This window comes from Panthera pardus, unplaced genomic scaffold (assembly GCF_024362965.1).
Source record: "Panthera pardus isolate Hobbes unplaced genomic scaffold, ASM2436296v1 HiC_scaffold_15, whole genome shotgun sequence".
Taxonomy (NCBI): Eukaryota; Metazoa; Chordata; class Mammalia; order Carnivora; family Felidae; genus Panthera; species Panthera pardus.
This window is the reverse complement of record NW_026526710.1, coordinates 3,437,351-3,454,535: the sequence shown is the minus strand read 5'-3', so window position 1 is coordinate 3,454,535 and position 17,185 is coordinate 3,437,351. Positions and strand designations below refer to the sequence as shown.

Genomic DNA, 17,185 nt, shown 5'->3' with positions numbered 1-17,185 from the left:
GCCTGAGCAAGAAACTGAATGTTCCTCAGTTTCCTCATGGAAAAACACGTGGAAGCACTTAATACAATACCCAGCACAAAGTAAGTGTTTAATAAACATTAGCTATTGACAAACTTTAGCTCCAGTGAAGAAAGAACTTCCCCCAAGCTTGGCAGGGTTAAACAACGGTGGGCTGGTTTCGGGTAGTGAGTTCCCCATCACTACAAGTGCTCATGCAGTCACATGGTAGAAAAGATCTGGGCACTGGTTGGGAATCTAAACTGCATAACCTTTGAGACCTCTTTCAAAGATAGACTGTTTCTAGTTATGAAGCCTGTTCCATTATGACTACTATAAATTTAAACTAAGACCAAACTCTGTTTATAGAGAGAAAGAAAAAATTGCCCACTGTCTTACCTGCAGGGTTATCATCAGTGCAGAGAGATGACGTAAGGGGAGAGGGAAATCTCAAGAATGAATCTGAAGTCTGCAGACGAACCCCATACTGTGAACAGACCAACCAGTAGCTATTATGGTGCTATTAAAAGCATTCATTCAACACTTACGAGACACCTACTATGTGCCAGACAGAGTTACAGGCATCAGGAACACAGTGATGAACAAAAAACAGATATGGTCCCTGCCCACACGGAGCTTACACCCATGTGCCCCATCCCTTTCTTTTAAGGATGTATGTCTCTGTGTGTGAACATTATTGTATTTGCAGGGTTTTTGTTTTGTTTTTTTATTACAGAATTCCTCCAGAGAGGTATATAAAGAAGTTGACATAGCATCTCCCAATGCAGACAGAAACTGGGTAGCCAGCAACGGAAGTGAGACAGGTAATTATTTTTTATTAGCAATAATTATTTAATAACAGATACGGTATACATCAAAATCATAAAAATGATAGGCCTTCTTTCCCAAAACCAAACCATGTGAAACTTTTCCCCAATATTCAAATCAAAATTTGCAGCTATTGGGCATACAGCCAATTTTCTTGAATCTCGGTGCCAACAAGGATCTAGGGAAACAAGCCCTCTCCTTCACTGGACCTGGGAGTTTAAACTCCTATAATCTTTCTGGAGGGCAACCTGAGACAGAGGTTTTAAACTTCCATTCATTTCGCCCAAGTTAATCCAGTTATAGGAATGTATCCTAAGGATTTAATCAGACAAAGATATACGTATCTATCAGAATGTTCCTTATGGATTATTTATGATAGCAAAAACCGGAAACAAATGTCTGTTAATAGTGGAATGGTTCAACAATAAATGATGATACATACACAGAGGGTATACTTTGTATCAGTAAACTGTAGCTCCGACAGTAGCTCTGATAAGTTACTTTCCTAGACTGAAGTTTCTTTTTCTCATCGGTTAATGGGGACAAGACGCATTATTTCAGGGTTGTGTGAAGTAATGTCTGGAAAGCTTTGCACAGTGCCTGGCATGTGGAAAATGATCAAGAAATGGTAATTTTTATATTGATATGGGAAGATGCGTAAGATTTATCACTGAATAAAAAAGGAAGCTTACATAACAATGTAGATAACTACAAATCCTACTTCCATACAATACTATACATGTATATTTTTATAGATGCACTTAAAAATCAGGAATATATGCTGATCTATTAACAGTGATTTCCAATGTGCATTTTCATGGACACTATGGCCTTTCCATCATATGTACCTCGATGCTTTTACCTTTTAGAATTAGCACAGAATGTTTTTATATTTCTCTTTTAAGATGTTTCCAAAAAATCTGAAGTTTATTCAAAGTTAATGTATATTACATTGAAAAGTTTACTAATGGATAGCATATAAAATGGCACACATTTTTCTAAAATCTGTAAAACTAAATACAGCTTTGAGAAGTGGACCAGGCACACAACTAATCCACTCTGTGTCCCCAACAGCATGACTCACACACTCTGCTGCGTCTTTTGAGGTGGAGAAGCACAAAGATTTCTGCAGAGAAAAATGCAGGCTCACTAAAGAATCAAAAAACCTTACGTTAGAATTCAACTACTCAATTTTAATCTTTGTGATCTTTGATTTGTAGGCATGAACATGAAGTTTTCCCCTCTGTAATGTGAATTCTGTCTCAGGGAAACCAGTTTTGCTGAAAACATACTGAAAAATTAACTCACAAGGACAGGATATTTGCAACAAGATGAATGGACTTAATCAAGTTCTTGATTCACCTCATATTTTGCAGTATCTGGAGCATCTGACTGGATTGTGAAAGAAATCTCTGATTCTGAATTCAAGGAAAAACCATCAGATGTTTCCATCAATTTATCAAAATTATTTTCATCAGGCACTTCTGGATTAATAAATGATAACGCAGGTTTATCTGTTTTTAGAAAAAGTATTCTAAGTCAGCATACAATATAATATGAGCATTATATATAACACATAATATTTTGGAAACAGCTTTTAAGTAGCATTAAGGCTGATGTGAAGGGGGCCTGGGTGGCTCAGTCAGTTAAGTGTCCAACTTCGGCTCAGGTCGTGATCTTGCAGTTCGTGAGTTCAAGCCCCTTGTCAGGCTCTGTGCAGACAGCTCAGAGCCTGGAGCCTGGTTCAGACTCTGTATCTCCCTCGCTCTCTGCCCCTCCCCCGCTCGTGCTCGCTTGCTCGCTCTCAAAAATAAACATTAAATTTTTTTTTTTAAAGGCTGATATGAAAAAAAAAGTGTCTCTTTCCATATTTACTTTACCCAAAATTTCTCGAGTCTTATTAAATAAACAGGATCCCTAGGTTCAGCCTGTTCCTCTAACAGTGTGGAAGTAATGGTTTGTAAAGCCTGCAGGCGAAGCACAGCAAAAGCCAATAATAATCAATCTTTCTGCAGCCCACGGACTGGGGAGCCGGCTGCATCAACCTCAGAGGTACAGCTCTCTGCAGATGGTGACAGGGACAAAAGACTGTGTTTCTACCATCACGCAGCCACCTCCAACCAACGCCCAGGAGAACAATGTGCTGTGTATGGAATAGAGAGGAGGAGATGGGCTGGTATGCTCAGTTGCCTGGTCTTACGTCATAGGTCCCAACAATAACTGACCAGTCATTACTTTAGATTGCCAATCACAGAGCATTCGCCTGGTTTTCGACTGCAAGGGAACGAACTCAAAATATAAAGACGTTCTGAAAAGATGATGAAGTTTAAGCAATAAAACCATAAATATGTCTTTGATCTTGGATATCTTAATAACACTTTGCACTTATATGTACTTTTGGCTCTAGACCCCTATCTGAGCTCAATGCTCAGATAAAAATAAAGATCCTGTTTTCATGCAAATATTCTTAGTAAAAATAAAAGAGAAAAAAGGAAATTGAAACCAAAGCTGAACCTGATTTTCAACCATTAAAAAACCAGGAGAAAATAAAAAACTACATAAATATACACACAACCTAAATAAATCTAGATTCCTACGCATGCCTACATATTGTAAACACCTGTGAAATAAAGTATGCAACTTCAAAAGACAACTACATAAGCACATAAGTTTTAATGAAAATATGCGTGCCCACAGGCCTATCAAGCTTTTGCAGTCGCCTGTGAAAAGGCCTCAGAAGATACACCTGAGCCAAACCATAAACTGAATGCTTTAAATCTAACTGAATGAGACATTTTTTCCATAAAAGAACTTTTTAAAGAAAAAATTTCCAGGGCTTCTCAAAGTATATCAGCATCAAATACTTACAGTTTGTAATATGAATGCAGAAAATAGATGGATTAATCTGGTCAACAAGTTTAAATATCCTTTGAGGTGGGTTTGCTGTAAAATTCAATGAATAGATGGCTGCTTTTTGACTACAAAACTGACTATCACCCCTGGAAATTAAAAAATAATAATACAAAATTTTAAGGCATATGCACACAATCTTAGCAAGATTATTTTAAAACTGTCAGATGCTTGTACCGTACTACGTTAACAACTACATGGAAGATATTTATGAAAGCGTGATGTTAGAACTGAATCCATTTTTATTTGGTTTATTCAGTGTTAAAATGTTCGGCATTTGAAACTTTTTCCTTTAACAGAGAAAATATTAAGACAAGTAGAATAACCTTTAAGGAAATCGTATCAAGTACAGAATATAGATCAGGGTATAATTTTGATGTAAATGAACCTTGTAAAACTCTGACACCATCAATTATAAAATTTTGCAGAACTTCAGATTGTTTACAAGTACCCAGAATGGATCCAAAATTCCTTGTCTTTAGAATAAAGCTGACTTCAACAGACTGAAAATCAGAAAATGTGAAGTCATCTGGAAGTTTGGGGGCTTAGAAGTTAGGGTACAGTCAAGACTTCAACCAATCCCAGATTTGACAAAGTGTAATCATTTTGATACAGGTATGGTGTGAAGATAGCAAGGTAACAAAAATGGGATCATATTCTATGTGCTGCTTTTAAGACCTTTTCTCAGTATATACTGCCCAACATTTCTCATGTCATCAATATGTTTTTGCAATACTATATGAAATGGCTTCATTCTATACCAATTTATTTAAGTAAGCTACCCCAATTTTTTTTAGCCAATTCTCTACTGTTGGTCTAGGTTGTTTCTCGCTTTCCCCGATTACATATAACGCTTTAACATCACCCTTGCACATATTTATGAACGTCTCCAGCTATTTCCTCAGGCTGTGTTCCCTGAGGTAGAATTGCTGGGTCAAAAGGTAGGTGTATTGTTCAAGGCTTCTGAGACATACTGCCAGATTCCCTCCAGAAAGGGAAGACGCGTGCTCACCAGTACTGCAGTGAAGAGTGCCTATGTCCCTGTACTATTGCCAAGAATACACATTATTCAGTTTCTACACTTTGCCAATTTCACAGGCAAAAATCTGCTATCTCATTGTTTTAATTTGACTTTTCTCATTTACTAGTGAGTGTAAACATTTTTCCATATGGTTATTGCTCACTGGTATTTCTTCGGTAAGGTGATTCTTCATACCTATTCAACATTTTTTATGAGGATATTTGTCTTCTCATTGGTTTGCAAGAGTCCATTTTTTAAGAATCTCGAGTGTCATGTGTTGTAAATATTTTTTCCCTGTTTGCTACCTTTCAATTTTATGGTGTTTTTTGTAATAAAGAAGTTTTAATCTTTTTTTTTAAGATTTTATTTTTGGGGCATGTGGGTGGCTCAGTCAGTTAAGCATTAGACTCTTGATCTCAGCTCAGGTCCTGATCTCAGGGTCATGAGTTCAAGCCTGGTGTTGAGCTCCATGCTGGGTATGAAGCCTTACTTATAAAAAAATTTTTTTAACCCAAAAGTTTTATTTTTAAGTAATCTCTACACCCAACATGGGACTTGAACTCACAACCTTGACATCGAGTCACATGCTCCGTGGACTGAGCCAGCCAGGTACCCCTTGATTTTTTAAATAAAATTATCAATCTTTTATGGTTTGCCTGTGGGCTTATGCTTAAAAGACATTCCTTAACCCAAGAACAACAAATTTCCCCTATATTTTTCATTTTTTCATTAATTTTTTTAACATTTTACTCTTTGATCTATTGGTAATTTACTGATATAACGCTATGACGCAGAAGTCTAACATTTTTACTTTTCAATAGTTACCATCTTACATCATTTACTGAGTGATCCAAACTTTACTCCATTGTTGTAAAATCATACTTACTATATATTAAACAGGAAAAAAATACATAGTATTTTGTGGGTTTTTTAAAATCAGTACACAGAACGGATTTTTGGACTATTCTCATCCTGATCTACCTGTCTTGAAGCAATACGCATTACTTTCATTACTATAATGTTACGACATGTTTGAAAGCTGATAGTTTGCTCTTCTTATTCAATAATGTGTTGGCTGTTCTCAGGTTTATTCTTCTAGATGAATTTCCAATCATGCTGATGTATTATCCACCCCACCCCCATCTGACAATGGAATTACACTTCAAATTAAGGTGTTTGTGTTTTTTTTTAACTATTTTTATCTATTTATTTAATTATCTGAGAGACAGTGAGCAGGGGACAGGCAGAGAAAGAGGGAGAGACAGAATCCCAAGCACGCTGTGTGGTACCAGCACACAAACCATGAGATCATGACCTGAGCCGAAATCAGGAGCCGGATGCCCAAGTGAGCCACCCAGGCACCCCTACAAATTAAGTTTTTATAAGTTAAAGTGTTTACATAATGATTCTTCTCATCCCACTACAAAAATTATCTCTCCATGTATTCAAATGTTTTAGGTCTCACACCATATTTCAGTTTTCTTCACATAAATTCTAAGTACTTACGTTTTATGTGACATTTCTATGGGGTGTTATGAATAGGACCCATTTTCATTATATTTTTTGATGGTTATTGCTGAAGTATAAGGAAGCTATCAATTTTATAAGTGGCTGCTTTTCCAAAAGCTCTGTATAATTCTAATGGGATATTGGTCATTACTGTGGGCATAAAGAACCTATAAATAGTATTTATGAGAAAAGATCCAGCACTAAAAAATTTACGAGGCCTACTGCGTCTTAAAGGATGTACAGGAGTTAGAGAGTGCAAGAATGGCATTGGCCAAGGATGGGTAATGTACTGATGGGGTGTAGAAAATTCTTGAGTACCAAAGTTCGGATGCATGGAGGAGACAAGACGGGTTAGTAGGAAGTAGGATCTGAAAGAGTTTGGGGATAGATCTGAATCGGGATAGATCTGAATCCAGGCTAAGAAGTATGTAGATAATGAGAGCTTCTGAAGGCTTTTTTATAGCAAGCGACAAAATGAGGTGTGACCTTATACAGAGGGAGTAGGAATGGACAGACACAAGGGCTAGTGTAAAGAATTCAGTAGAACGGAACTCCTTACTCTTCCCCTTCCAGTCTGCCTGCTCTCAAATCCTGTGCAGTGGAGGCGTATCGGTTCTGCATATGTCTCTAGTCACCACCTTCAGCGTGGGGAGGAGGGCACCTGTTCATCCGTATCTCCAACAGTTTCTTACTTGGTTCCCTGCCACCAGGCTTAGCCCCTGTGACCCATCATCATCCGTGCTGCCGCAGAACTGCTTAAGGTGGGAATCTAATCCCCTCACCCCTGGCATCCTGCAGAGTTCAGGACAAAACCCAAACCCTCAGTGTGCACACAAGGCCCCTCAGGATCTGACCCTGGCCACTGCAGCATACTCCTCTCAGTCCCGCTCTCCAGCCACACTCAGCTACCTGCAGTTAAGGCAACAGGCCAGGCCATACCCCCTCACTCCCAGGACTCTGTCACGTGGCTCCCTCGGCCTGGAATGCCCTCCCCAATTCCATGCCGGCCAACTTCACATCCTTCAGGACCCAGCTCAGATTGTCTTTTCTAGAAAGACTTCCTTAGTCCAACTGCTCAAGTTAGATGCCACTCTTCTCAGTTGTCTCAGTGCCTGGGGCAGCACTGCCACCATTCCTCCGTCTCCCTTTGTCAGTGAGCTCTTGGAGGGCAGGGCCGCATGTAGCTCATCTTCTACACTGGTGCTCATGGAAGCACGAGGTGTGAAAGACAGCTAGATGGAGAAGGCAAAGAAGAGGCAGGAGTCAGGGTAGCCTGCAGGTTCTGACCTGGCTGTCTTCCTGAGAGGACAGTGGTAGAGAAGTCAAAAGAGAATACCAGAGGGCCGGTTAGGGGTGGAGGGGGGAAACTCACCCACAGAGTCAACTCACTTCTAATGAGGGCCAACTATGTGGCAGGAGCTAGACTAGGCACTAGTGACAGAAAGTATGTAAGAGGGATATTAATCTTGCTTTCATGAACCTCACATCTGGTGAGGAAAACAGACATTAACCTAATAACCTTAACAATAAATTTACAAATCATTAATTAGCTGCTGACAGTTAAGCATATGTAAACAAACCTTTTATGAATTAGAACTTACATAATAAAAATAATTAATTAGGATTATTAATTTTTATTTCATTATTTCTACACTTTGTATTTAGGAGAAAGTCGTAAGTAAAACTAACTCATGGGAATGCAAACTGGTGCAGCCACTCTGGAAAACAGTATGGAGGCTCCTCAAAAAATTAAAAATAGAACTACCCTATGACCCAGCAATTGCACTACTAGATATTTATCCATGGGATACAGGTATGCTATTTCAAAGGGGCACATGCACCTCCATGTTTATAGCAGCGCTATCAACAATAGCCAAAGTATGGCAAGAGCCCAAATATCCATTGATGGATGAATGGATAAAGAAGATGTGGGGGCACCCGGGTGGCTCAGTCAGTTAAGCGTCCAACTTCGGCTCAGGTCATGATCTCACAGTTCATGAGTTCAAGCCCCACATGGGGCTCTGTGTTGACAGCTCAGAGCCCGGAGCCTGCTTCGGATTCTGTGTCTCCCTCTCTCTCTGCCCCCTCCCTGCTCATGCTATCTCTCTCTCTCTCTCTCTCAAAAATAAATACACTTTAAAAAAATTTTTTTTAAACAAATAAAAAGATGTGGAGAATATACATATCTCTCTCTCTCAAAAATAAACTTAAAAAAATTCTTTTAAATAAAAAGATATGGAGAATATATATATGTACACACACACACACACAATGGAGTATTACTCGGCAATCAAAAAGAATGAAGTCTTGCCATTTGCAACTACGTGGATGGAACTAGAGGGTATTATGTTAAGTGAAATTAGCCAGTCAGAGAAAGACAAGTATTATACGACTTCACTCATATGAGGAATTTAAGATACAAAACCGATGAACATAAGGGAAGGGAAGCAAAAATAACATAAAAACAAGGAGATACAAAAACATAAGATACTCTTAAATACAGAGAACAAACTGAGGGTTGTTGGAGGGTTTGTGGGTAGGGAGATGGGCTAAACGGGTGAGGGGCATTAGGGAGGACACTTGTTGGGATGAGCACTGGGTGTTACACATAGGGGATGAATCACTTGAATCTACTCCTGAAATCATTACAGCACTATATGTTAACTAACTTGGATGTAAATTAAACAAATTTTTAAAAATGAATATTTATAAATGTAACTTTTTAAATGTAAATAAATAAGTAAAGGGGGCAGAAAACTAACTCAAAAAAAATTCTGAGGTCCTTTCCTGAGGGCACTATGGATTCAGCTCTAATGTCTATACCAGGAGTCCACAAACCACACCTAATTTTGTAAAACTTCATTGAAACACAGTCATGCCCATTCATTTACACATTGTCTATGGCTGCTTTTGCTCATCAATGGTAGAGTTGAGGAAGTTGCAACAGAGACCACTGGTCTATGAAGCTTTTTTTTTTAAGTTTATTATTCATTTTGAGAAAAAGAGTACACACAGGAGGGGCAGAGAGAGAGGGAGGGAGGGAGGGAGGGTGGGGAGAGAGAGGAACAGAGAGAGAAGCCCAAGCATACTCCACATTATCTTGGTGTGGAGCCTGATGCGGGGCTCGAACTCATGAACCGTGAAATCATGACTTGAGCCGCAATCAAGAGTTGGTCGCTCAACTGCCTAAGCCACCCAGGCACCCCTGGCCTGTGAAGCTTAAAATATTTACTATGTGGCCTTCCACAGGAAAAGCTTGCTGACCCATATTCTAAATAGTCTATATCTAAAATTCAGTATTGACTAATAAAAAAAAAAAGATTCTAAATAATCATCTCAAATTGGAGCTGAAATCTCTCTCAGGCTCCTGTTACTTACTAAGGCAGAAAAGCAGAATGGTTTCTAACAAAGATTTAACTATGATGTAGCCCAGATAACCAGAAAAGTAATCTGACTACAACATACCATTCTCCAAACATTTTTACAATATTGGGAGTAGATTCACTTTCTCATTGATCAATAAAATAGTTCTTCATGGAAAAACACATCCTACTTCCAAAAAGCATTCAATCTGTCAAGTATCAACTGCTACAATTTACTACAAATTCAGCTACAGAGATAGCTAAATTTAAGTTAGCTATCTCTGAATAATAAATTGGTCCCATCCTGAATAAATTAACCTCTTTTAAGTGCTATATTTTTCAAAGAGCTTTGAAATCTGAATTACGAGAAACAAACCATTCAGAAGAGATTATTTCTTAACCTGATAATCAACTGGGAATGTTATTTGCCATTATTCTCCTATACAATGTGAACTGTGAGAATCCCCAGTAGATTTACACATCATAAAAGTATAAACAAAGCTTTCCTCTCTGTTTAATTTTTTGTTACAAGTACTATATCCACAACAAAAGCTGTAAAATTAAACTGCACTTTTCACCCTACGCTATATACATGAGACTAATTCACCTATACAAAAACGTGCACATTATCTGTTTACAAATCAGAGTGAAATGTAATTCAGTCTCTGGAAACAAAGATTTCCTTATACTCTCAACCAAGTAGACTCTCTCTTCTCTTTGGCCTGCACTATCAGCTGGCTGGATGCAAATAAGGCATACTCCAAACATATTGGTTTGGACAGCATGGCTTCTGAATGATGCAAAATTCAGGAAACCGGGTATGGGTTTTTCAGCCTGGAAGACTTTTCACTTTGTGTCCTCAAATTTTATAATCTTGGTTCAATTCCATCAAAACTGCATGCATCACAAACTTACGTGACACTTGGAACTGAACAGGCAGAAAAGACACTGAAATCCACGGGGCTGCAATCAGGATCACAACAGCAGTTGACGTCACACTGTGCTGGAGACAAGTCACAGACACACAGAGCAGCAACTACAGAAACAAAAGAGGTGGGATGCAGAACTTCACAATCAGCAGGGAGTGACTGCCCCCTGCCACTGCAAAGTACCAAAAGTCCATATCATACAAAAGGTCCATTTGATTTTTCCCTCTGCACTTCAGGTTGGGGGCGGAGAGGGAAATTTGTGAAGTGAAAATTAGTCAGTTTGAATACTCCTCAATCTGAAGTTTCCCCAAAATAGCTAATCATCTGACTCACTTGGAAAGTTCTGTTTGTGCTTTACCTACAAAGACTCTGATTTGGTAAGCTATGAAACCCAGACATTTGTGTTTTTCAAAACTATCCAGGTGATGCCGATAATTTAAGAACCAGCATGCTAAATCACTTGCCGGACCATAAGAACCTGGTGTAATAGTACAGATTCCCAAGCCCCTCCTCTGGAGACTCTGATTCAGAGGAAGAGCCCAATGAAGGCCACCAGGAATCAGGGTTCTCAATCTTATTTCTCTCCTCAGATGTCACCTTGCAGCTTTAAAACAGAGCCCACATTCAAACTATTAACCAAGAATCAAACTGGCTCAGGTGCTTTGTACCTGGGGTTCTGGAAATATCTTTGGTAATTTAGATAATAAAACATGGGGGGGGGGGGATAGAAAGGGTAGAAATCCCCCCAGTTCACAACACTTAATTTTTAATAATGACTATCTGGATTTTTAAATCTCTATTTTATTCTGTCAAACAGGGGAGAGATAACCCTTTTAAAGATGGCAGAGCATAAGAATGATAAACAGGGAATTCATGGTAGTAATTATTCCTGAGAAGAGGAGAATAAGATCATGCTTCAGTCTTACGTAAAATGTTTTGTTTCCTTTTTCAAAAAAAAAAAAAAAAAAAAAACAAATCTCATGCAAAACAAACAAGGACCTTAAGCAAATGGTGGTAGAGAGTCAATTCAACATTCTGATTTGCATGAATGAACTATTTCACGACAAAAATCAGCTTTACAAAATACACCTCAAAAAAGGTACAACAGCATCCTCTGGAAGGAAGTGTAAGAGGAAGGTTTTGCCAATAAATACACAATCCTTTCTTCATCTGAGACACAAAAGTTTTCCCCCTTAAGCTTACATACTTCCCTCTAGCCAAGGACTCTCCTATGTGCTTAGAGAAATGAAAAGGCAACGTGTGCAAGCTAATGTAAAAAAAAAAAAAAAAAAAAAAAAAGTGTTTAGGCTCCCTGCCTTATGTGCTTAAAATTACAATCTTGACTTGTTTTTCAGAACTCAAAACCCTTGTAAGTAACTATATGACCAGTAAGGACAAAGCAATAGTGTTTAAGAACGCCACTTAGGGAAGAAAAAAAAAAAAAGTCTCTATCCAGGATGTGAGTGCACTTAATCAGCCAACAAGTATCTGCTGAGCACTCCCAAGGTCTAAGTAGCGCTCAGCTGCTCTTCTAGACCTCTTAACATCTACATGCCTGGCTCTAGAGCAAGATATTAATGAACAGAGCTGACCAAGAATGAAGTTATCACTTTTCTCTTCTATCTATAACCCATTCTGCACGTGGTGTCCAGTTCTCCACTCCATCAGCCCCTGCTCCAACTCAGGGCAGGGGTGGGACCTAATCAGGCAACTAATTCACCTACCCAGAAAATGGGGATAACCCACACCATTGGGAATTAAATGAGATACATTAAGATGAAAAGCTTAGCACAGGGCCTGCTGCTACACAGTAAGCAGTTAATAAATGCCAACTGTCATTTCTTATCATTACAGTCACAGATCTAGAGAGGGGTCCTTTAAAAAGATGAAATGCAAATGCATCCCCCATACTGGAAAAACAGCCCTGAACACATGCCCGAATAATGATGCTTCAAGAATAGATTTATTGTGGGGAGAAAGTACATAAACAGATGGAATACTTAGATGGATAAAGGACAACCCAGTCCCAACCTTAGAGAATTGTGGATATTGAATTCTGTTCCTGTATATCATTTATTTACCTCCCCTAATTCACCAAATCGACAGTTTCAATATAGAAGTTTGGTTAATATATACTGAAACAGAAAATGTAAAAATGTATTTCTCTGTACGTTTCCTTACACACAATGTATAAAGGAGGCCCTCTGGAAAAATGATGATTCAGGAACTGAAGTCCTAGAGTACATGGTGTCAGCCAATCACAACTTTTCAACTAATACTGAGCCTTACTCAAGATCTTTTTCTCTCACAAAGGAAAAAAAAAAAAATACTGCATGCCTATTGGGGTTACAGTCAGAGGACTTACAGTTTTGATGTTTTGGTCTGGTTTGTTTTTTGAGATCACAAACCCCTTTGAGAAACTGCTCACTGCTAAGAACCCTCACCCAGAAAAAAGCATATTCACAAAATTTTGCACTCTGAGCATCTCAGGGTTACAGCCATCCCCTTAAGTCATCCATGTCTTATCACATTATACAAGATTCACTAATGTGTAACTCCAGCATTAGGTCCCTTTCTGACAAATATGTTAATTATCCCTCAGGATGAATCCTAAGAGGTGGGCATCACCCCTCACCTCATCGCTTCCCACCTCCAACTCAACATGGGAGGAATCCTGGGTTTTCATAACTGAAGTCAACAGACAAGGGCCTAGTCACATTTAGTAAACTAGACATCTGGCGTCTCTTTTTGATAAATCAAAAGTTCAACGCATCCTACGCATTCAACTTCCATAACTGCCCAGAAACTTTGGATTTACAGAATTTCACCTTTGGCTGCAAAGGTGTAACAATTCGTTCATTATTACCTCTAGCATAATGTTGTCCAGGACCACTGCAAGTAATTGCAAAGATTTTATACTGTCACACTTACGCTCTGTGAGCCTCAATTTTCTCATGTGTAGGAGAGGAATAATGAGGTCTATCTTCCCTTAAGGGCTGCTGAGAGACTCAAAGCCTATGAAATACTTAGAAATGCCTGCACACAGCTGCGTGTTCCATAAATGTTAACTATCATTATTACATCCTCACCCGGGCTAACCGCTCCAGGTTGGATCACTCTGGATCCCCAGGAACTGCCACTTGGTACCCACCGTCCGTGACCGGAGTGGGCCTGGGGCCAGAGAAGGGCCCGGGGGCCTTGGGGGTTCCGGGGGGCCTAGGAGACAAGGCGGGTCGGAGAGTCATCCAGGCTGCCTCCGTAGAGTTGAAGCCCTCCGTCGTCACAGGCGGGGTGGCAGCGGCCTGGGCGCTCACGGAGGCGCAGCAATCCAGGAGCACAAGAAGGAGCGGCCGAAGGCCGGGGGAACCCATAGCCCCGCGGAACCCCACGCGACCCGCAGCGGGGACCCCGCGCGTTGCCTGGCAACCGCGGCCTGGCGCGGGGCATTATGGGAATGGTCCCGCGAGGCCACACGAGACCGCGGTGGGCGGGGCCTGGGTAAGGCCGGCTACGAGGGGCGGGGACAGGGGCGGGACGAGGCGTGAAGACCTGGGGTGGCGTGAAGCTAGTGAAATTTCGCTAGTAGGGGTGAAGGGCTTGTGAATCCCCGCAGCAGTTTGCAAGCCAACTTCCAGGCTTGTTTAAAAAATGCGTGTTTCCAAGTACTTTCCTGGGATTCAGACTCAGTAAGTCTGGAGTAGCGTCCAGGAATATATATACATATATATATTTTTTTTAATTACGTGATTTTTTATGGTATTTTTGTGCTATATTATATTGCTAGACTGTATTTTTTATTTTTTATTTTAGAGAGAGCATGAGCAGGGGAGAGGGAGGGGGAGAGAGAGAGAGAGACAGAGAAAGAGAAAACTTAAGCAGGCTGCCCACTCAGCGAGGAACCCCACGTGAGGCTCAATCCCATGATCCTGGGAAGGTGACCTGAGCCGAAACCAAGAGTCCAATCATTAATTGAGCCACCCAGTCACCTCCAGGAATCAATATTTTTAACAAATGTCCTGACGCAACCAGTGACAGGAGGGAAATTTGGAAACCTATCCCCTAAAGCTACTAAATATATTTTTTTTTAATTTCTAATGTCTATTTATTATTTTGAAAGAGAGAGACTGAGCGGGGGAGGGGCAAAGAGAGAGGGAGACACAGAATCAGAAGCAGGTTCCAGCCTCTGAGCTGTTAGCACACAGCTGGACAAGGGGCTTGAACCCACGGGCGTATGGTCATGACCTGAGCTGAAGTTGGACCTGAGCTGAAGTTGGTCGCTTAAACGACTAAGCTACACAGATGCCCCTAAAGCTATAAATACTAAAGGAACACAGAGAACACATCACAGCCCTTGAATTTTCTCCATGTCATCCACTGTTGACACTTGCTTTGCCTTTTTTGTTTTAGATGGCCAGATCTAAGGAGGTCGCCAGATAACTTCTAGTCACCCTGTTGTAATAAGGGGGACAAATGAACACTTTTTTTACAGACAAAAAAAATTGATGAAAATTAAGCAGAATGATTTACAAGTTTTAAAAGAAAAGAAAGAAAACAAATCTGTATGTAATTCTACCAAAGGGGATGGAGACCACAAGACTTAAGAAAGCCCCTACAATCTAAACTGGCTTATTTATAAAGATACCCCAGTCCAGGGATGTTGGCTGTATCATTGACCCTTAATCTCCTTACAATTCAGAAGTAAATGTCAAAATACTTAAAATCTCATGGTATTTACTCACGAGACACATTTACCAATTCAGAAAAATGCCAAAACAGTACATATATCTAGTTTGTTAAATGTAGCAAAACTAAATCATCAAAGTGGCACCTGTAGCACCTTTGTCTGGCATGCTGGACAAAGTGTAGAAAGATAAAATTGGATCAAATGTATACTACAGATATTTCCTTTTTTTTTTTTCTACAAAGGATTACTTTAACATCTGACTGAAATTCTGGACCACTTTTAATAACTGGTGTAATGCTTCCCTTTAAAAAAAAAAAAAAACAACTGTATTTTCCAAACCTTTATTTCATAACTTCTAAATCCAGGACTTACTGTTGTTTTTTAAAACCTTCTCTTTAGGGGCGCCTGGGTGGCTCAGTCGGGTGGGCATCCGACTTCAGCTCTGGTCACGATCCCGCGGTCGTGAGTTCGAGCCCCGCTGATGGCTCAGAGCCTGGATCCTGCTTCCGATTCTGTCTCCCTCTCTCTCTGCCCCTCCCCCATTCATGCTCTGTCTCTCTCTGTCCCAAAAATAAATAAATGTTAAAAAAATAAATAAATAAAACCTTCTCTTTACTTCCAGGTACTAATTTCCTTTCTTTCTTTCTTTCTTTCTTTTTTCTTTCTTTCTTTCTTTCTTTCTTTCTTTGTTTTTTTTTTTTTTAAGAGAGAGAGTGGTAGGTGCAGAGAGAGAAAGAGAATCTCAAGCAGACTCCACACTGTCACCGCAGAGCCTGATGAGGGGCTTGAACTCACTAACCGTGAGATTGTGATCTGAGCCAAAATCAAGAGTCAGACGCTGAACCAACTGAGCCACCCAAGAGCCCCCAGGTACTACTTTCCTTTCTATTTCTTAATATCTGTGAATCTCTTTGCCCTGTTTTCTGTTTTGAAATTTTAGGCTGTTGGATTAAATTTTGATGAGGTGTCTTTTGGCTCTAACATTTCATTTTATGGTTTGGGAAATAATCTTCCCACCCTTATTGTCCAATTTCAAACGTTCAGTAGGCAATTTTGTGACATCTTGCAAAGTTGAAATGAGGGCTACAATCAACTCAAATCAATTTTGCAAACCTTAGGAACTTTGCAAACCTAGAAACAAAACAAAGTTTTCATTTCACAGGTGACCCATTTCTGCCAGGCTTTTTTCATCTTTCAACCCAGAGGATCCTTTATCCCTTCCTTCTTCCCTACCTTTGGCAGGTTCCTTCATTAGGATGGAAAGACACAAGGAAGGCTAAGATCAATTTCCATATTTATCCAAAACTGCATCATTTGGGTTGCGCATAAATGCTTGTGATTAAAAATGTCCATCTGTTTCTCTAGGATTACTGGCATTGAGAATTCCTTATAGTCTGTGCCAACGTTGGGAGGAATCAAGATCATTCAGCTTTTTGGAATTCTGAATTTGGAAGCTGCCTCATATGAGGAGGCTGAAAAACCAAAGACAGGAGTGGCTAGGTGAGAAAGTAGCTAAGGCTGAGTTTTTAAGGCAGAGTTAGCCACTCTTTCTTGACCTTTGGTATGGCTTGGGGTACATTGGTTTCTAACCTGTCTAAAATTACATATCCAGTTTTTCCTATCTTTATTCAATTTAGACAAATATTTTACAAATAGGGAGGCAGAACCATCAAGCTTTATAAAGGAACTGCTTAGCACCACAAGGAGTTAAGGCTATGTGAGGACAAAGGATTGACTCTACCATTTTGACTGAAGTGAACAGACCAGTAATTGGTTTCTAAATCAACACCCAGGGGGAAAAAAAATAATCCTCAGCTTCTCTCCTCCTCTCATTCCTCATGTGTCCAGTCAACCACCAGGTGCTATTCTTGTTCTGGAACACTATGAGGACAGGAGGACTATTTGAGCAGACTTCACATTCTTGAAAGGTCCCAAATTTACAAGT

At 39.8% G+C, this 17,185-nt stretch overlaps 1 protein-coding gene across 6 annotated transcripts in view; it reads right to left on the bottom strand.

Moving 5' to 3' along the window:
* Positions 1–14,002, bottom strand: part of TCTN1 (tectonic family member 1) — a 28,416-nt gene extending 14,414 nt beyond the window's left edge. For 4 of the 6 annotated variants that reach the window (XM_053902013.1, XM_019467464.2, XM_019467465.2 and 1 more), the window contains exons 1-5: positions 13,708–14,002; positions 10,543–10,663; positions 3,694–3,824; positions 2,188–2,339; positions 397–484 (exon numbers count right to left, since the gene is read on the bottom strand). In XM_053902013.1, the coding sequence (XP_053757988.1) occupies positions 397–484; positions 2,188–2,339; positions 3,694–3,824; positions 10,543–10,663; positions 13,708–13,927 (712 nt within the window). In that variant the 5' untranslated portion in view covers positions 13,928–14,002. Of the gene's footprint in view, positions 1–396; positions 485–2,187; positions 2,340–3,693; positions 3,825–10,542; positions 10,664–13,645 lie in introns of all 6 variants that reach the window. The other 2 variants (XM_019467468.2, XM_019467467.2) reach the window with 2 other exon arrangements.
* Between the last annotated feature and the right edge of the window lie 3,183 nt (positions 14,003–17,185).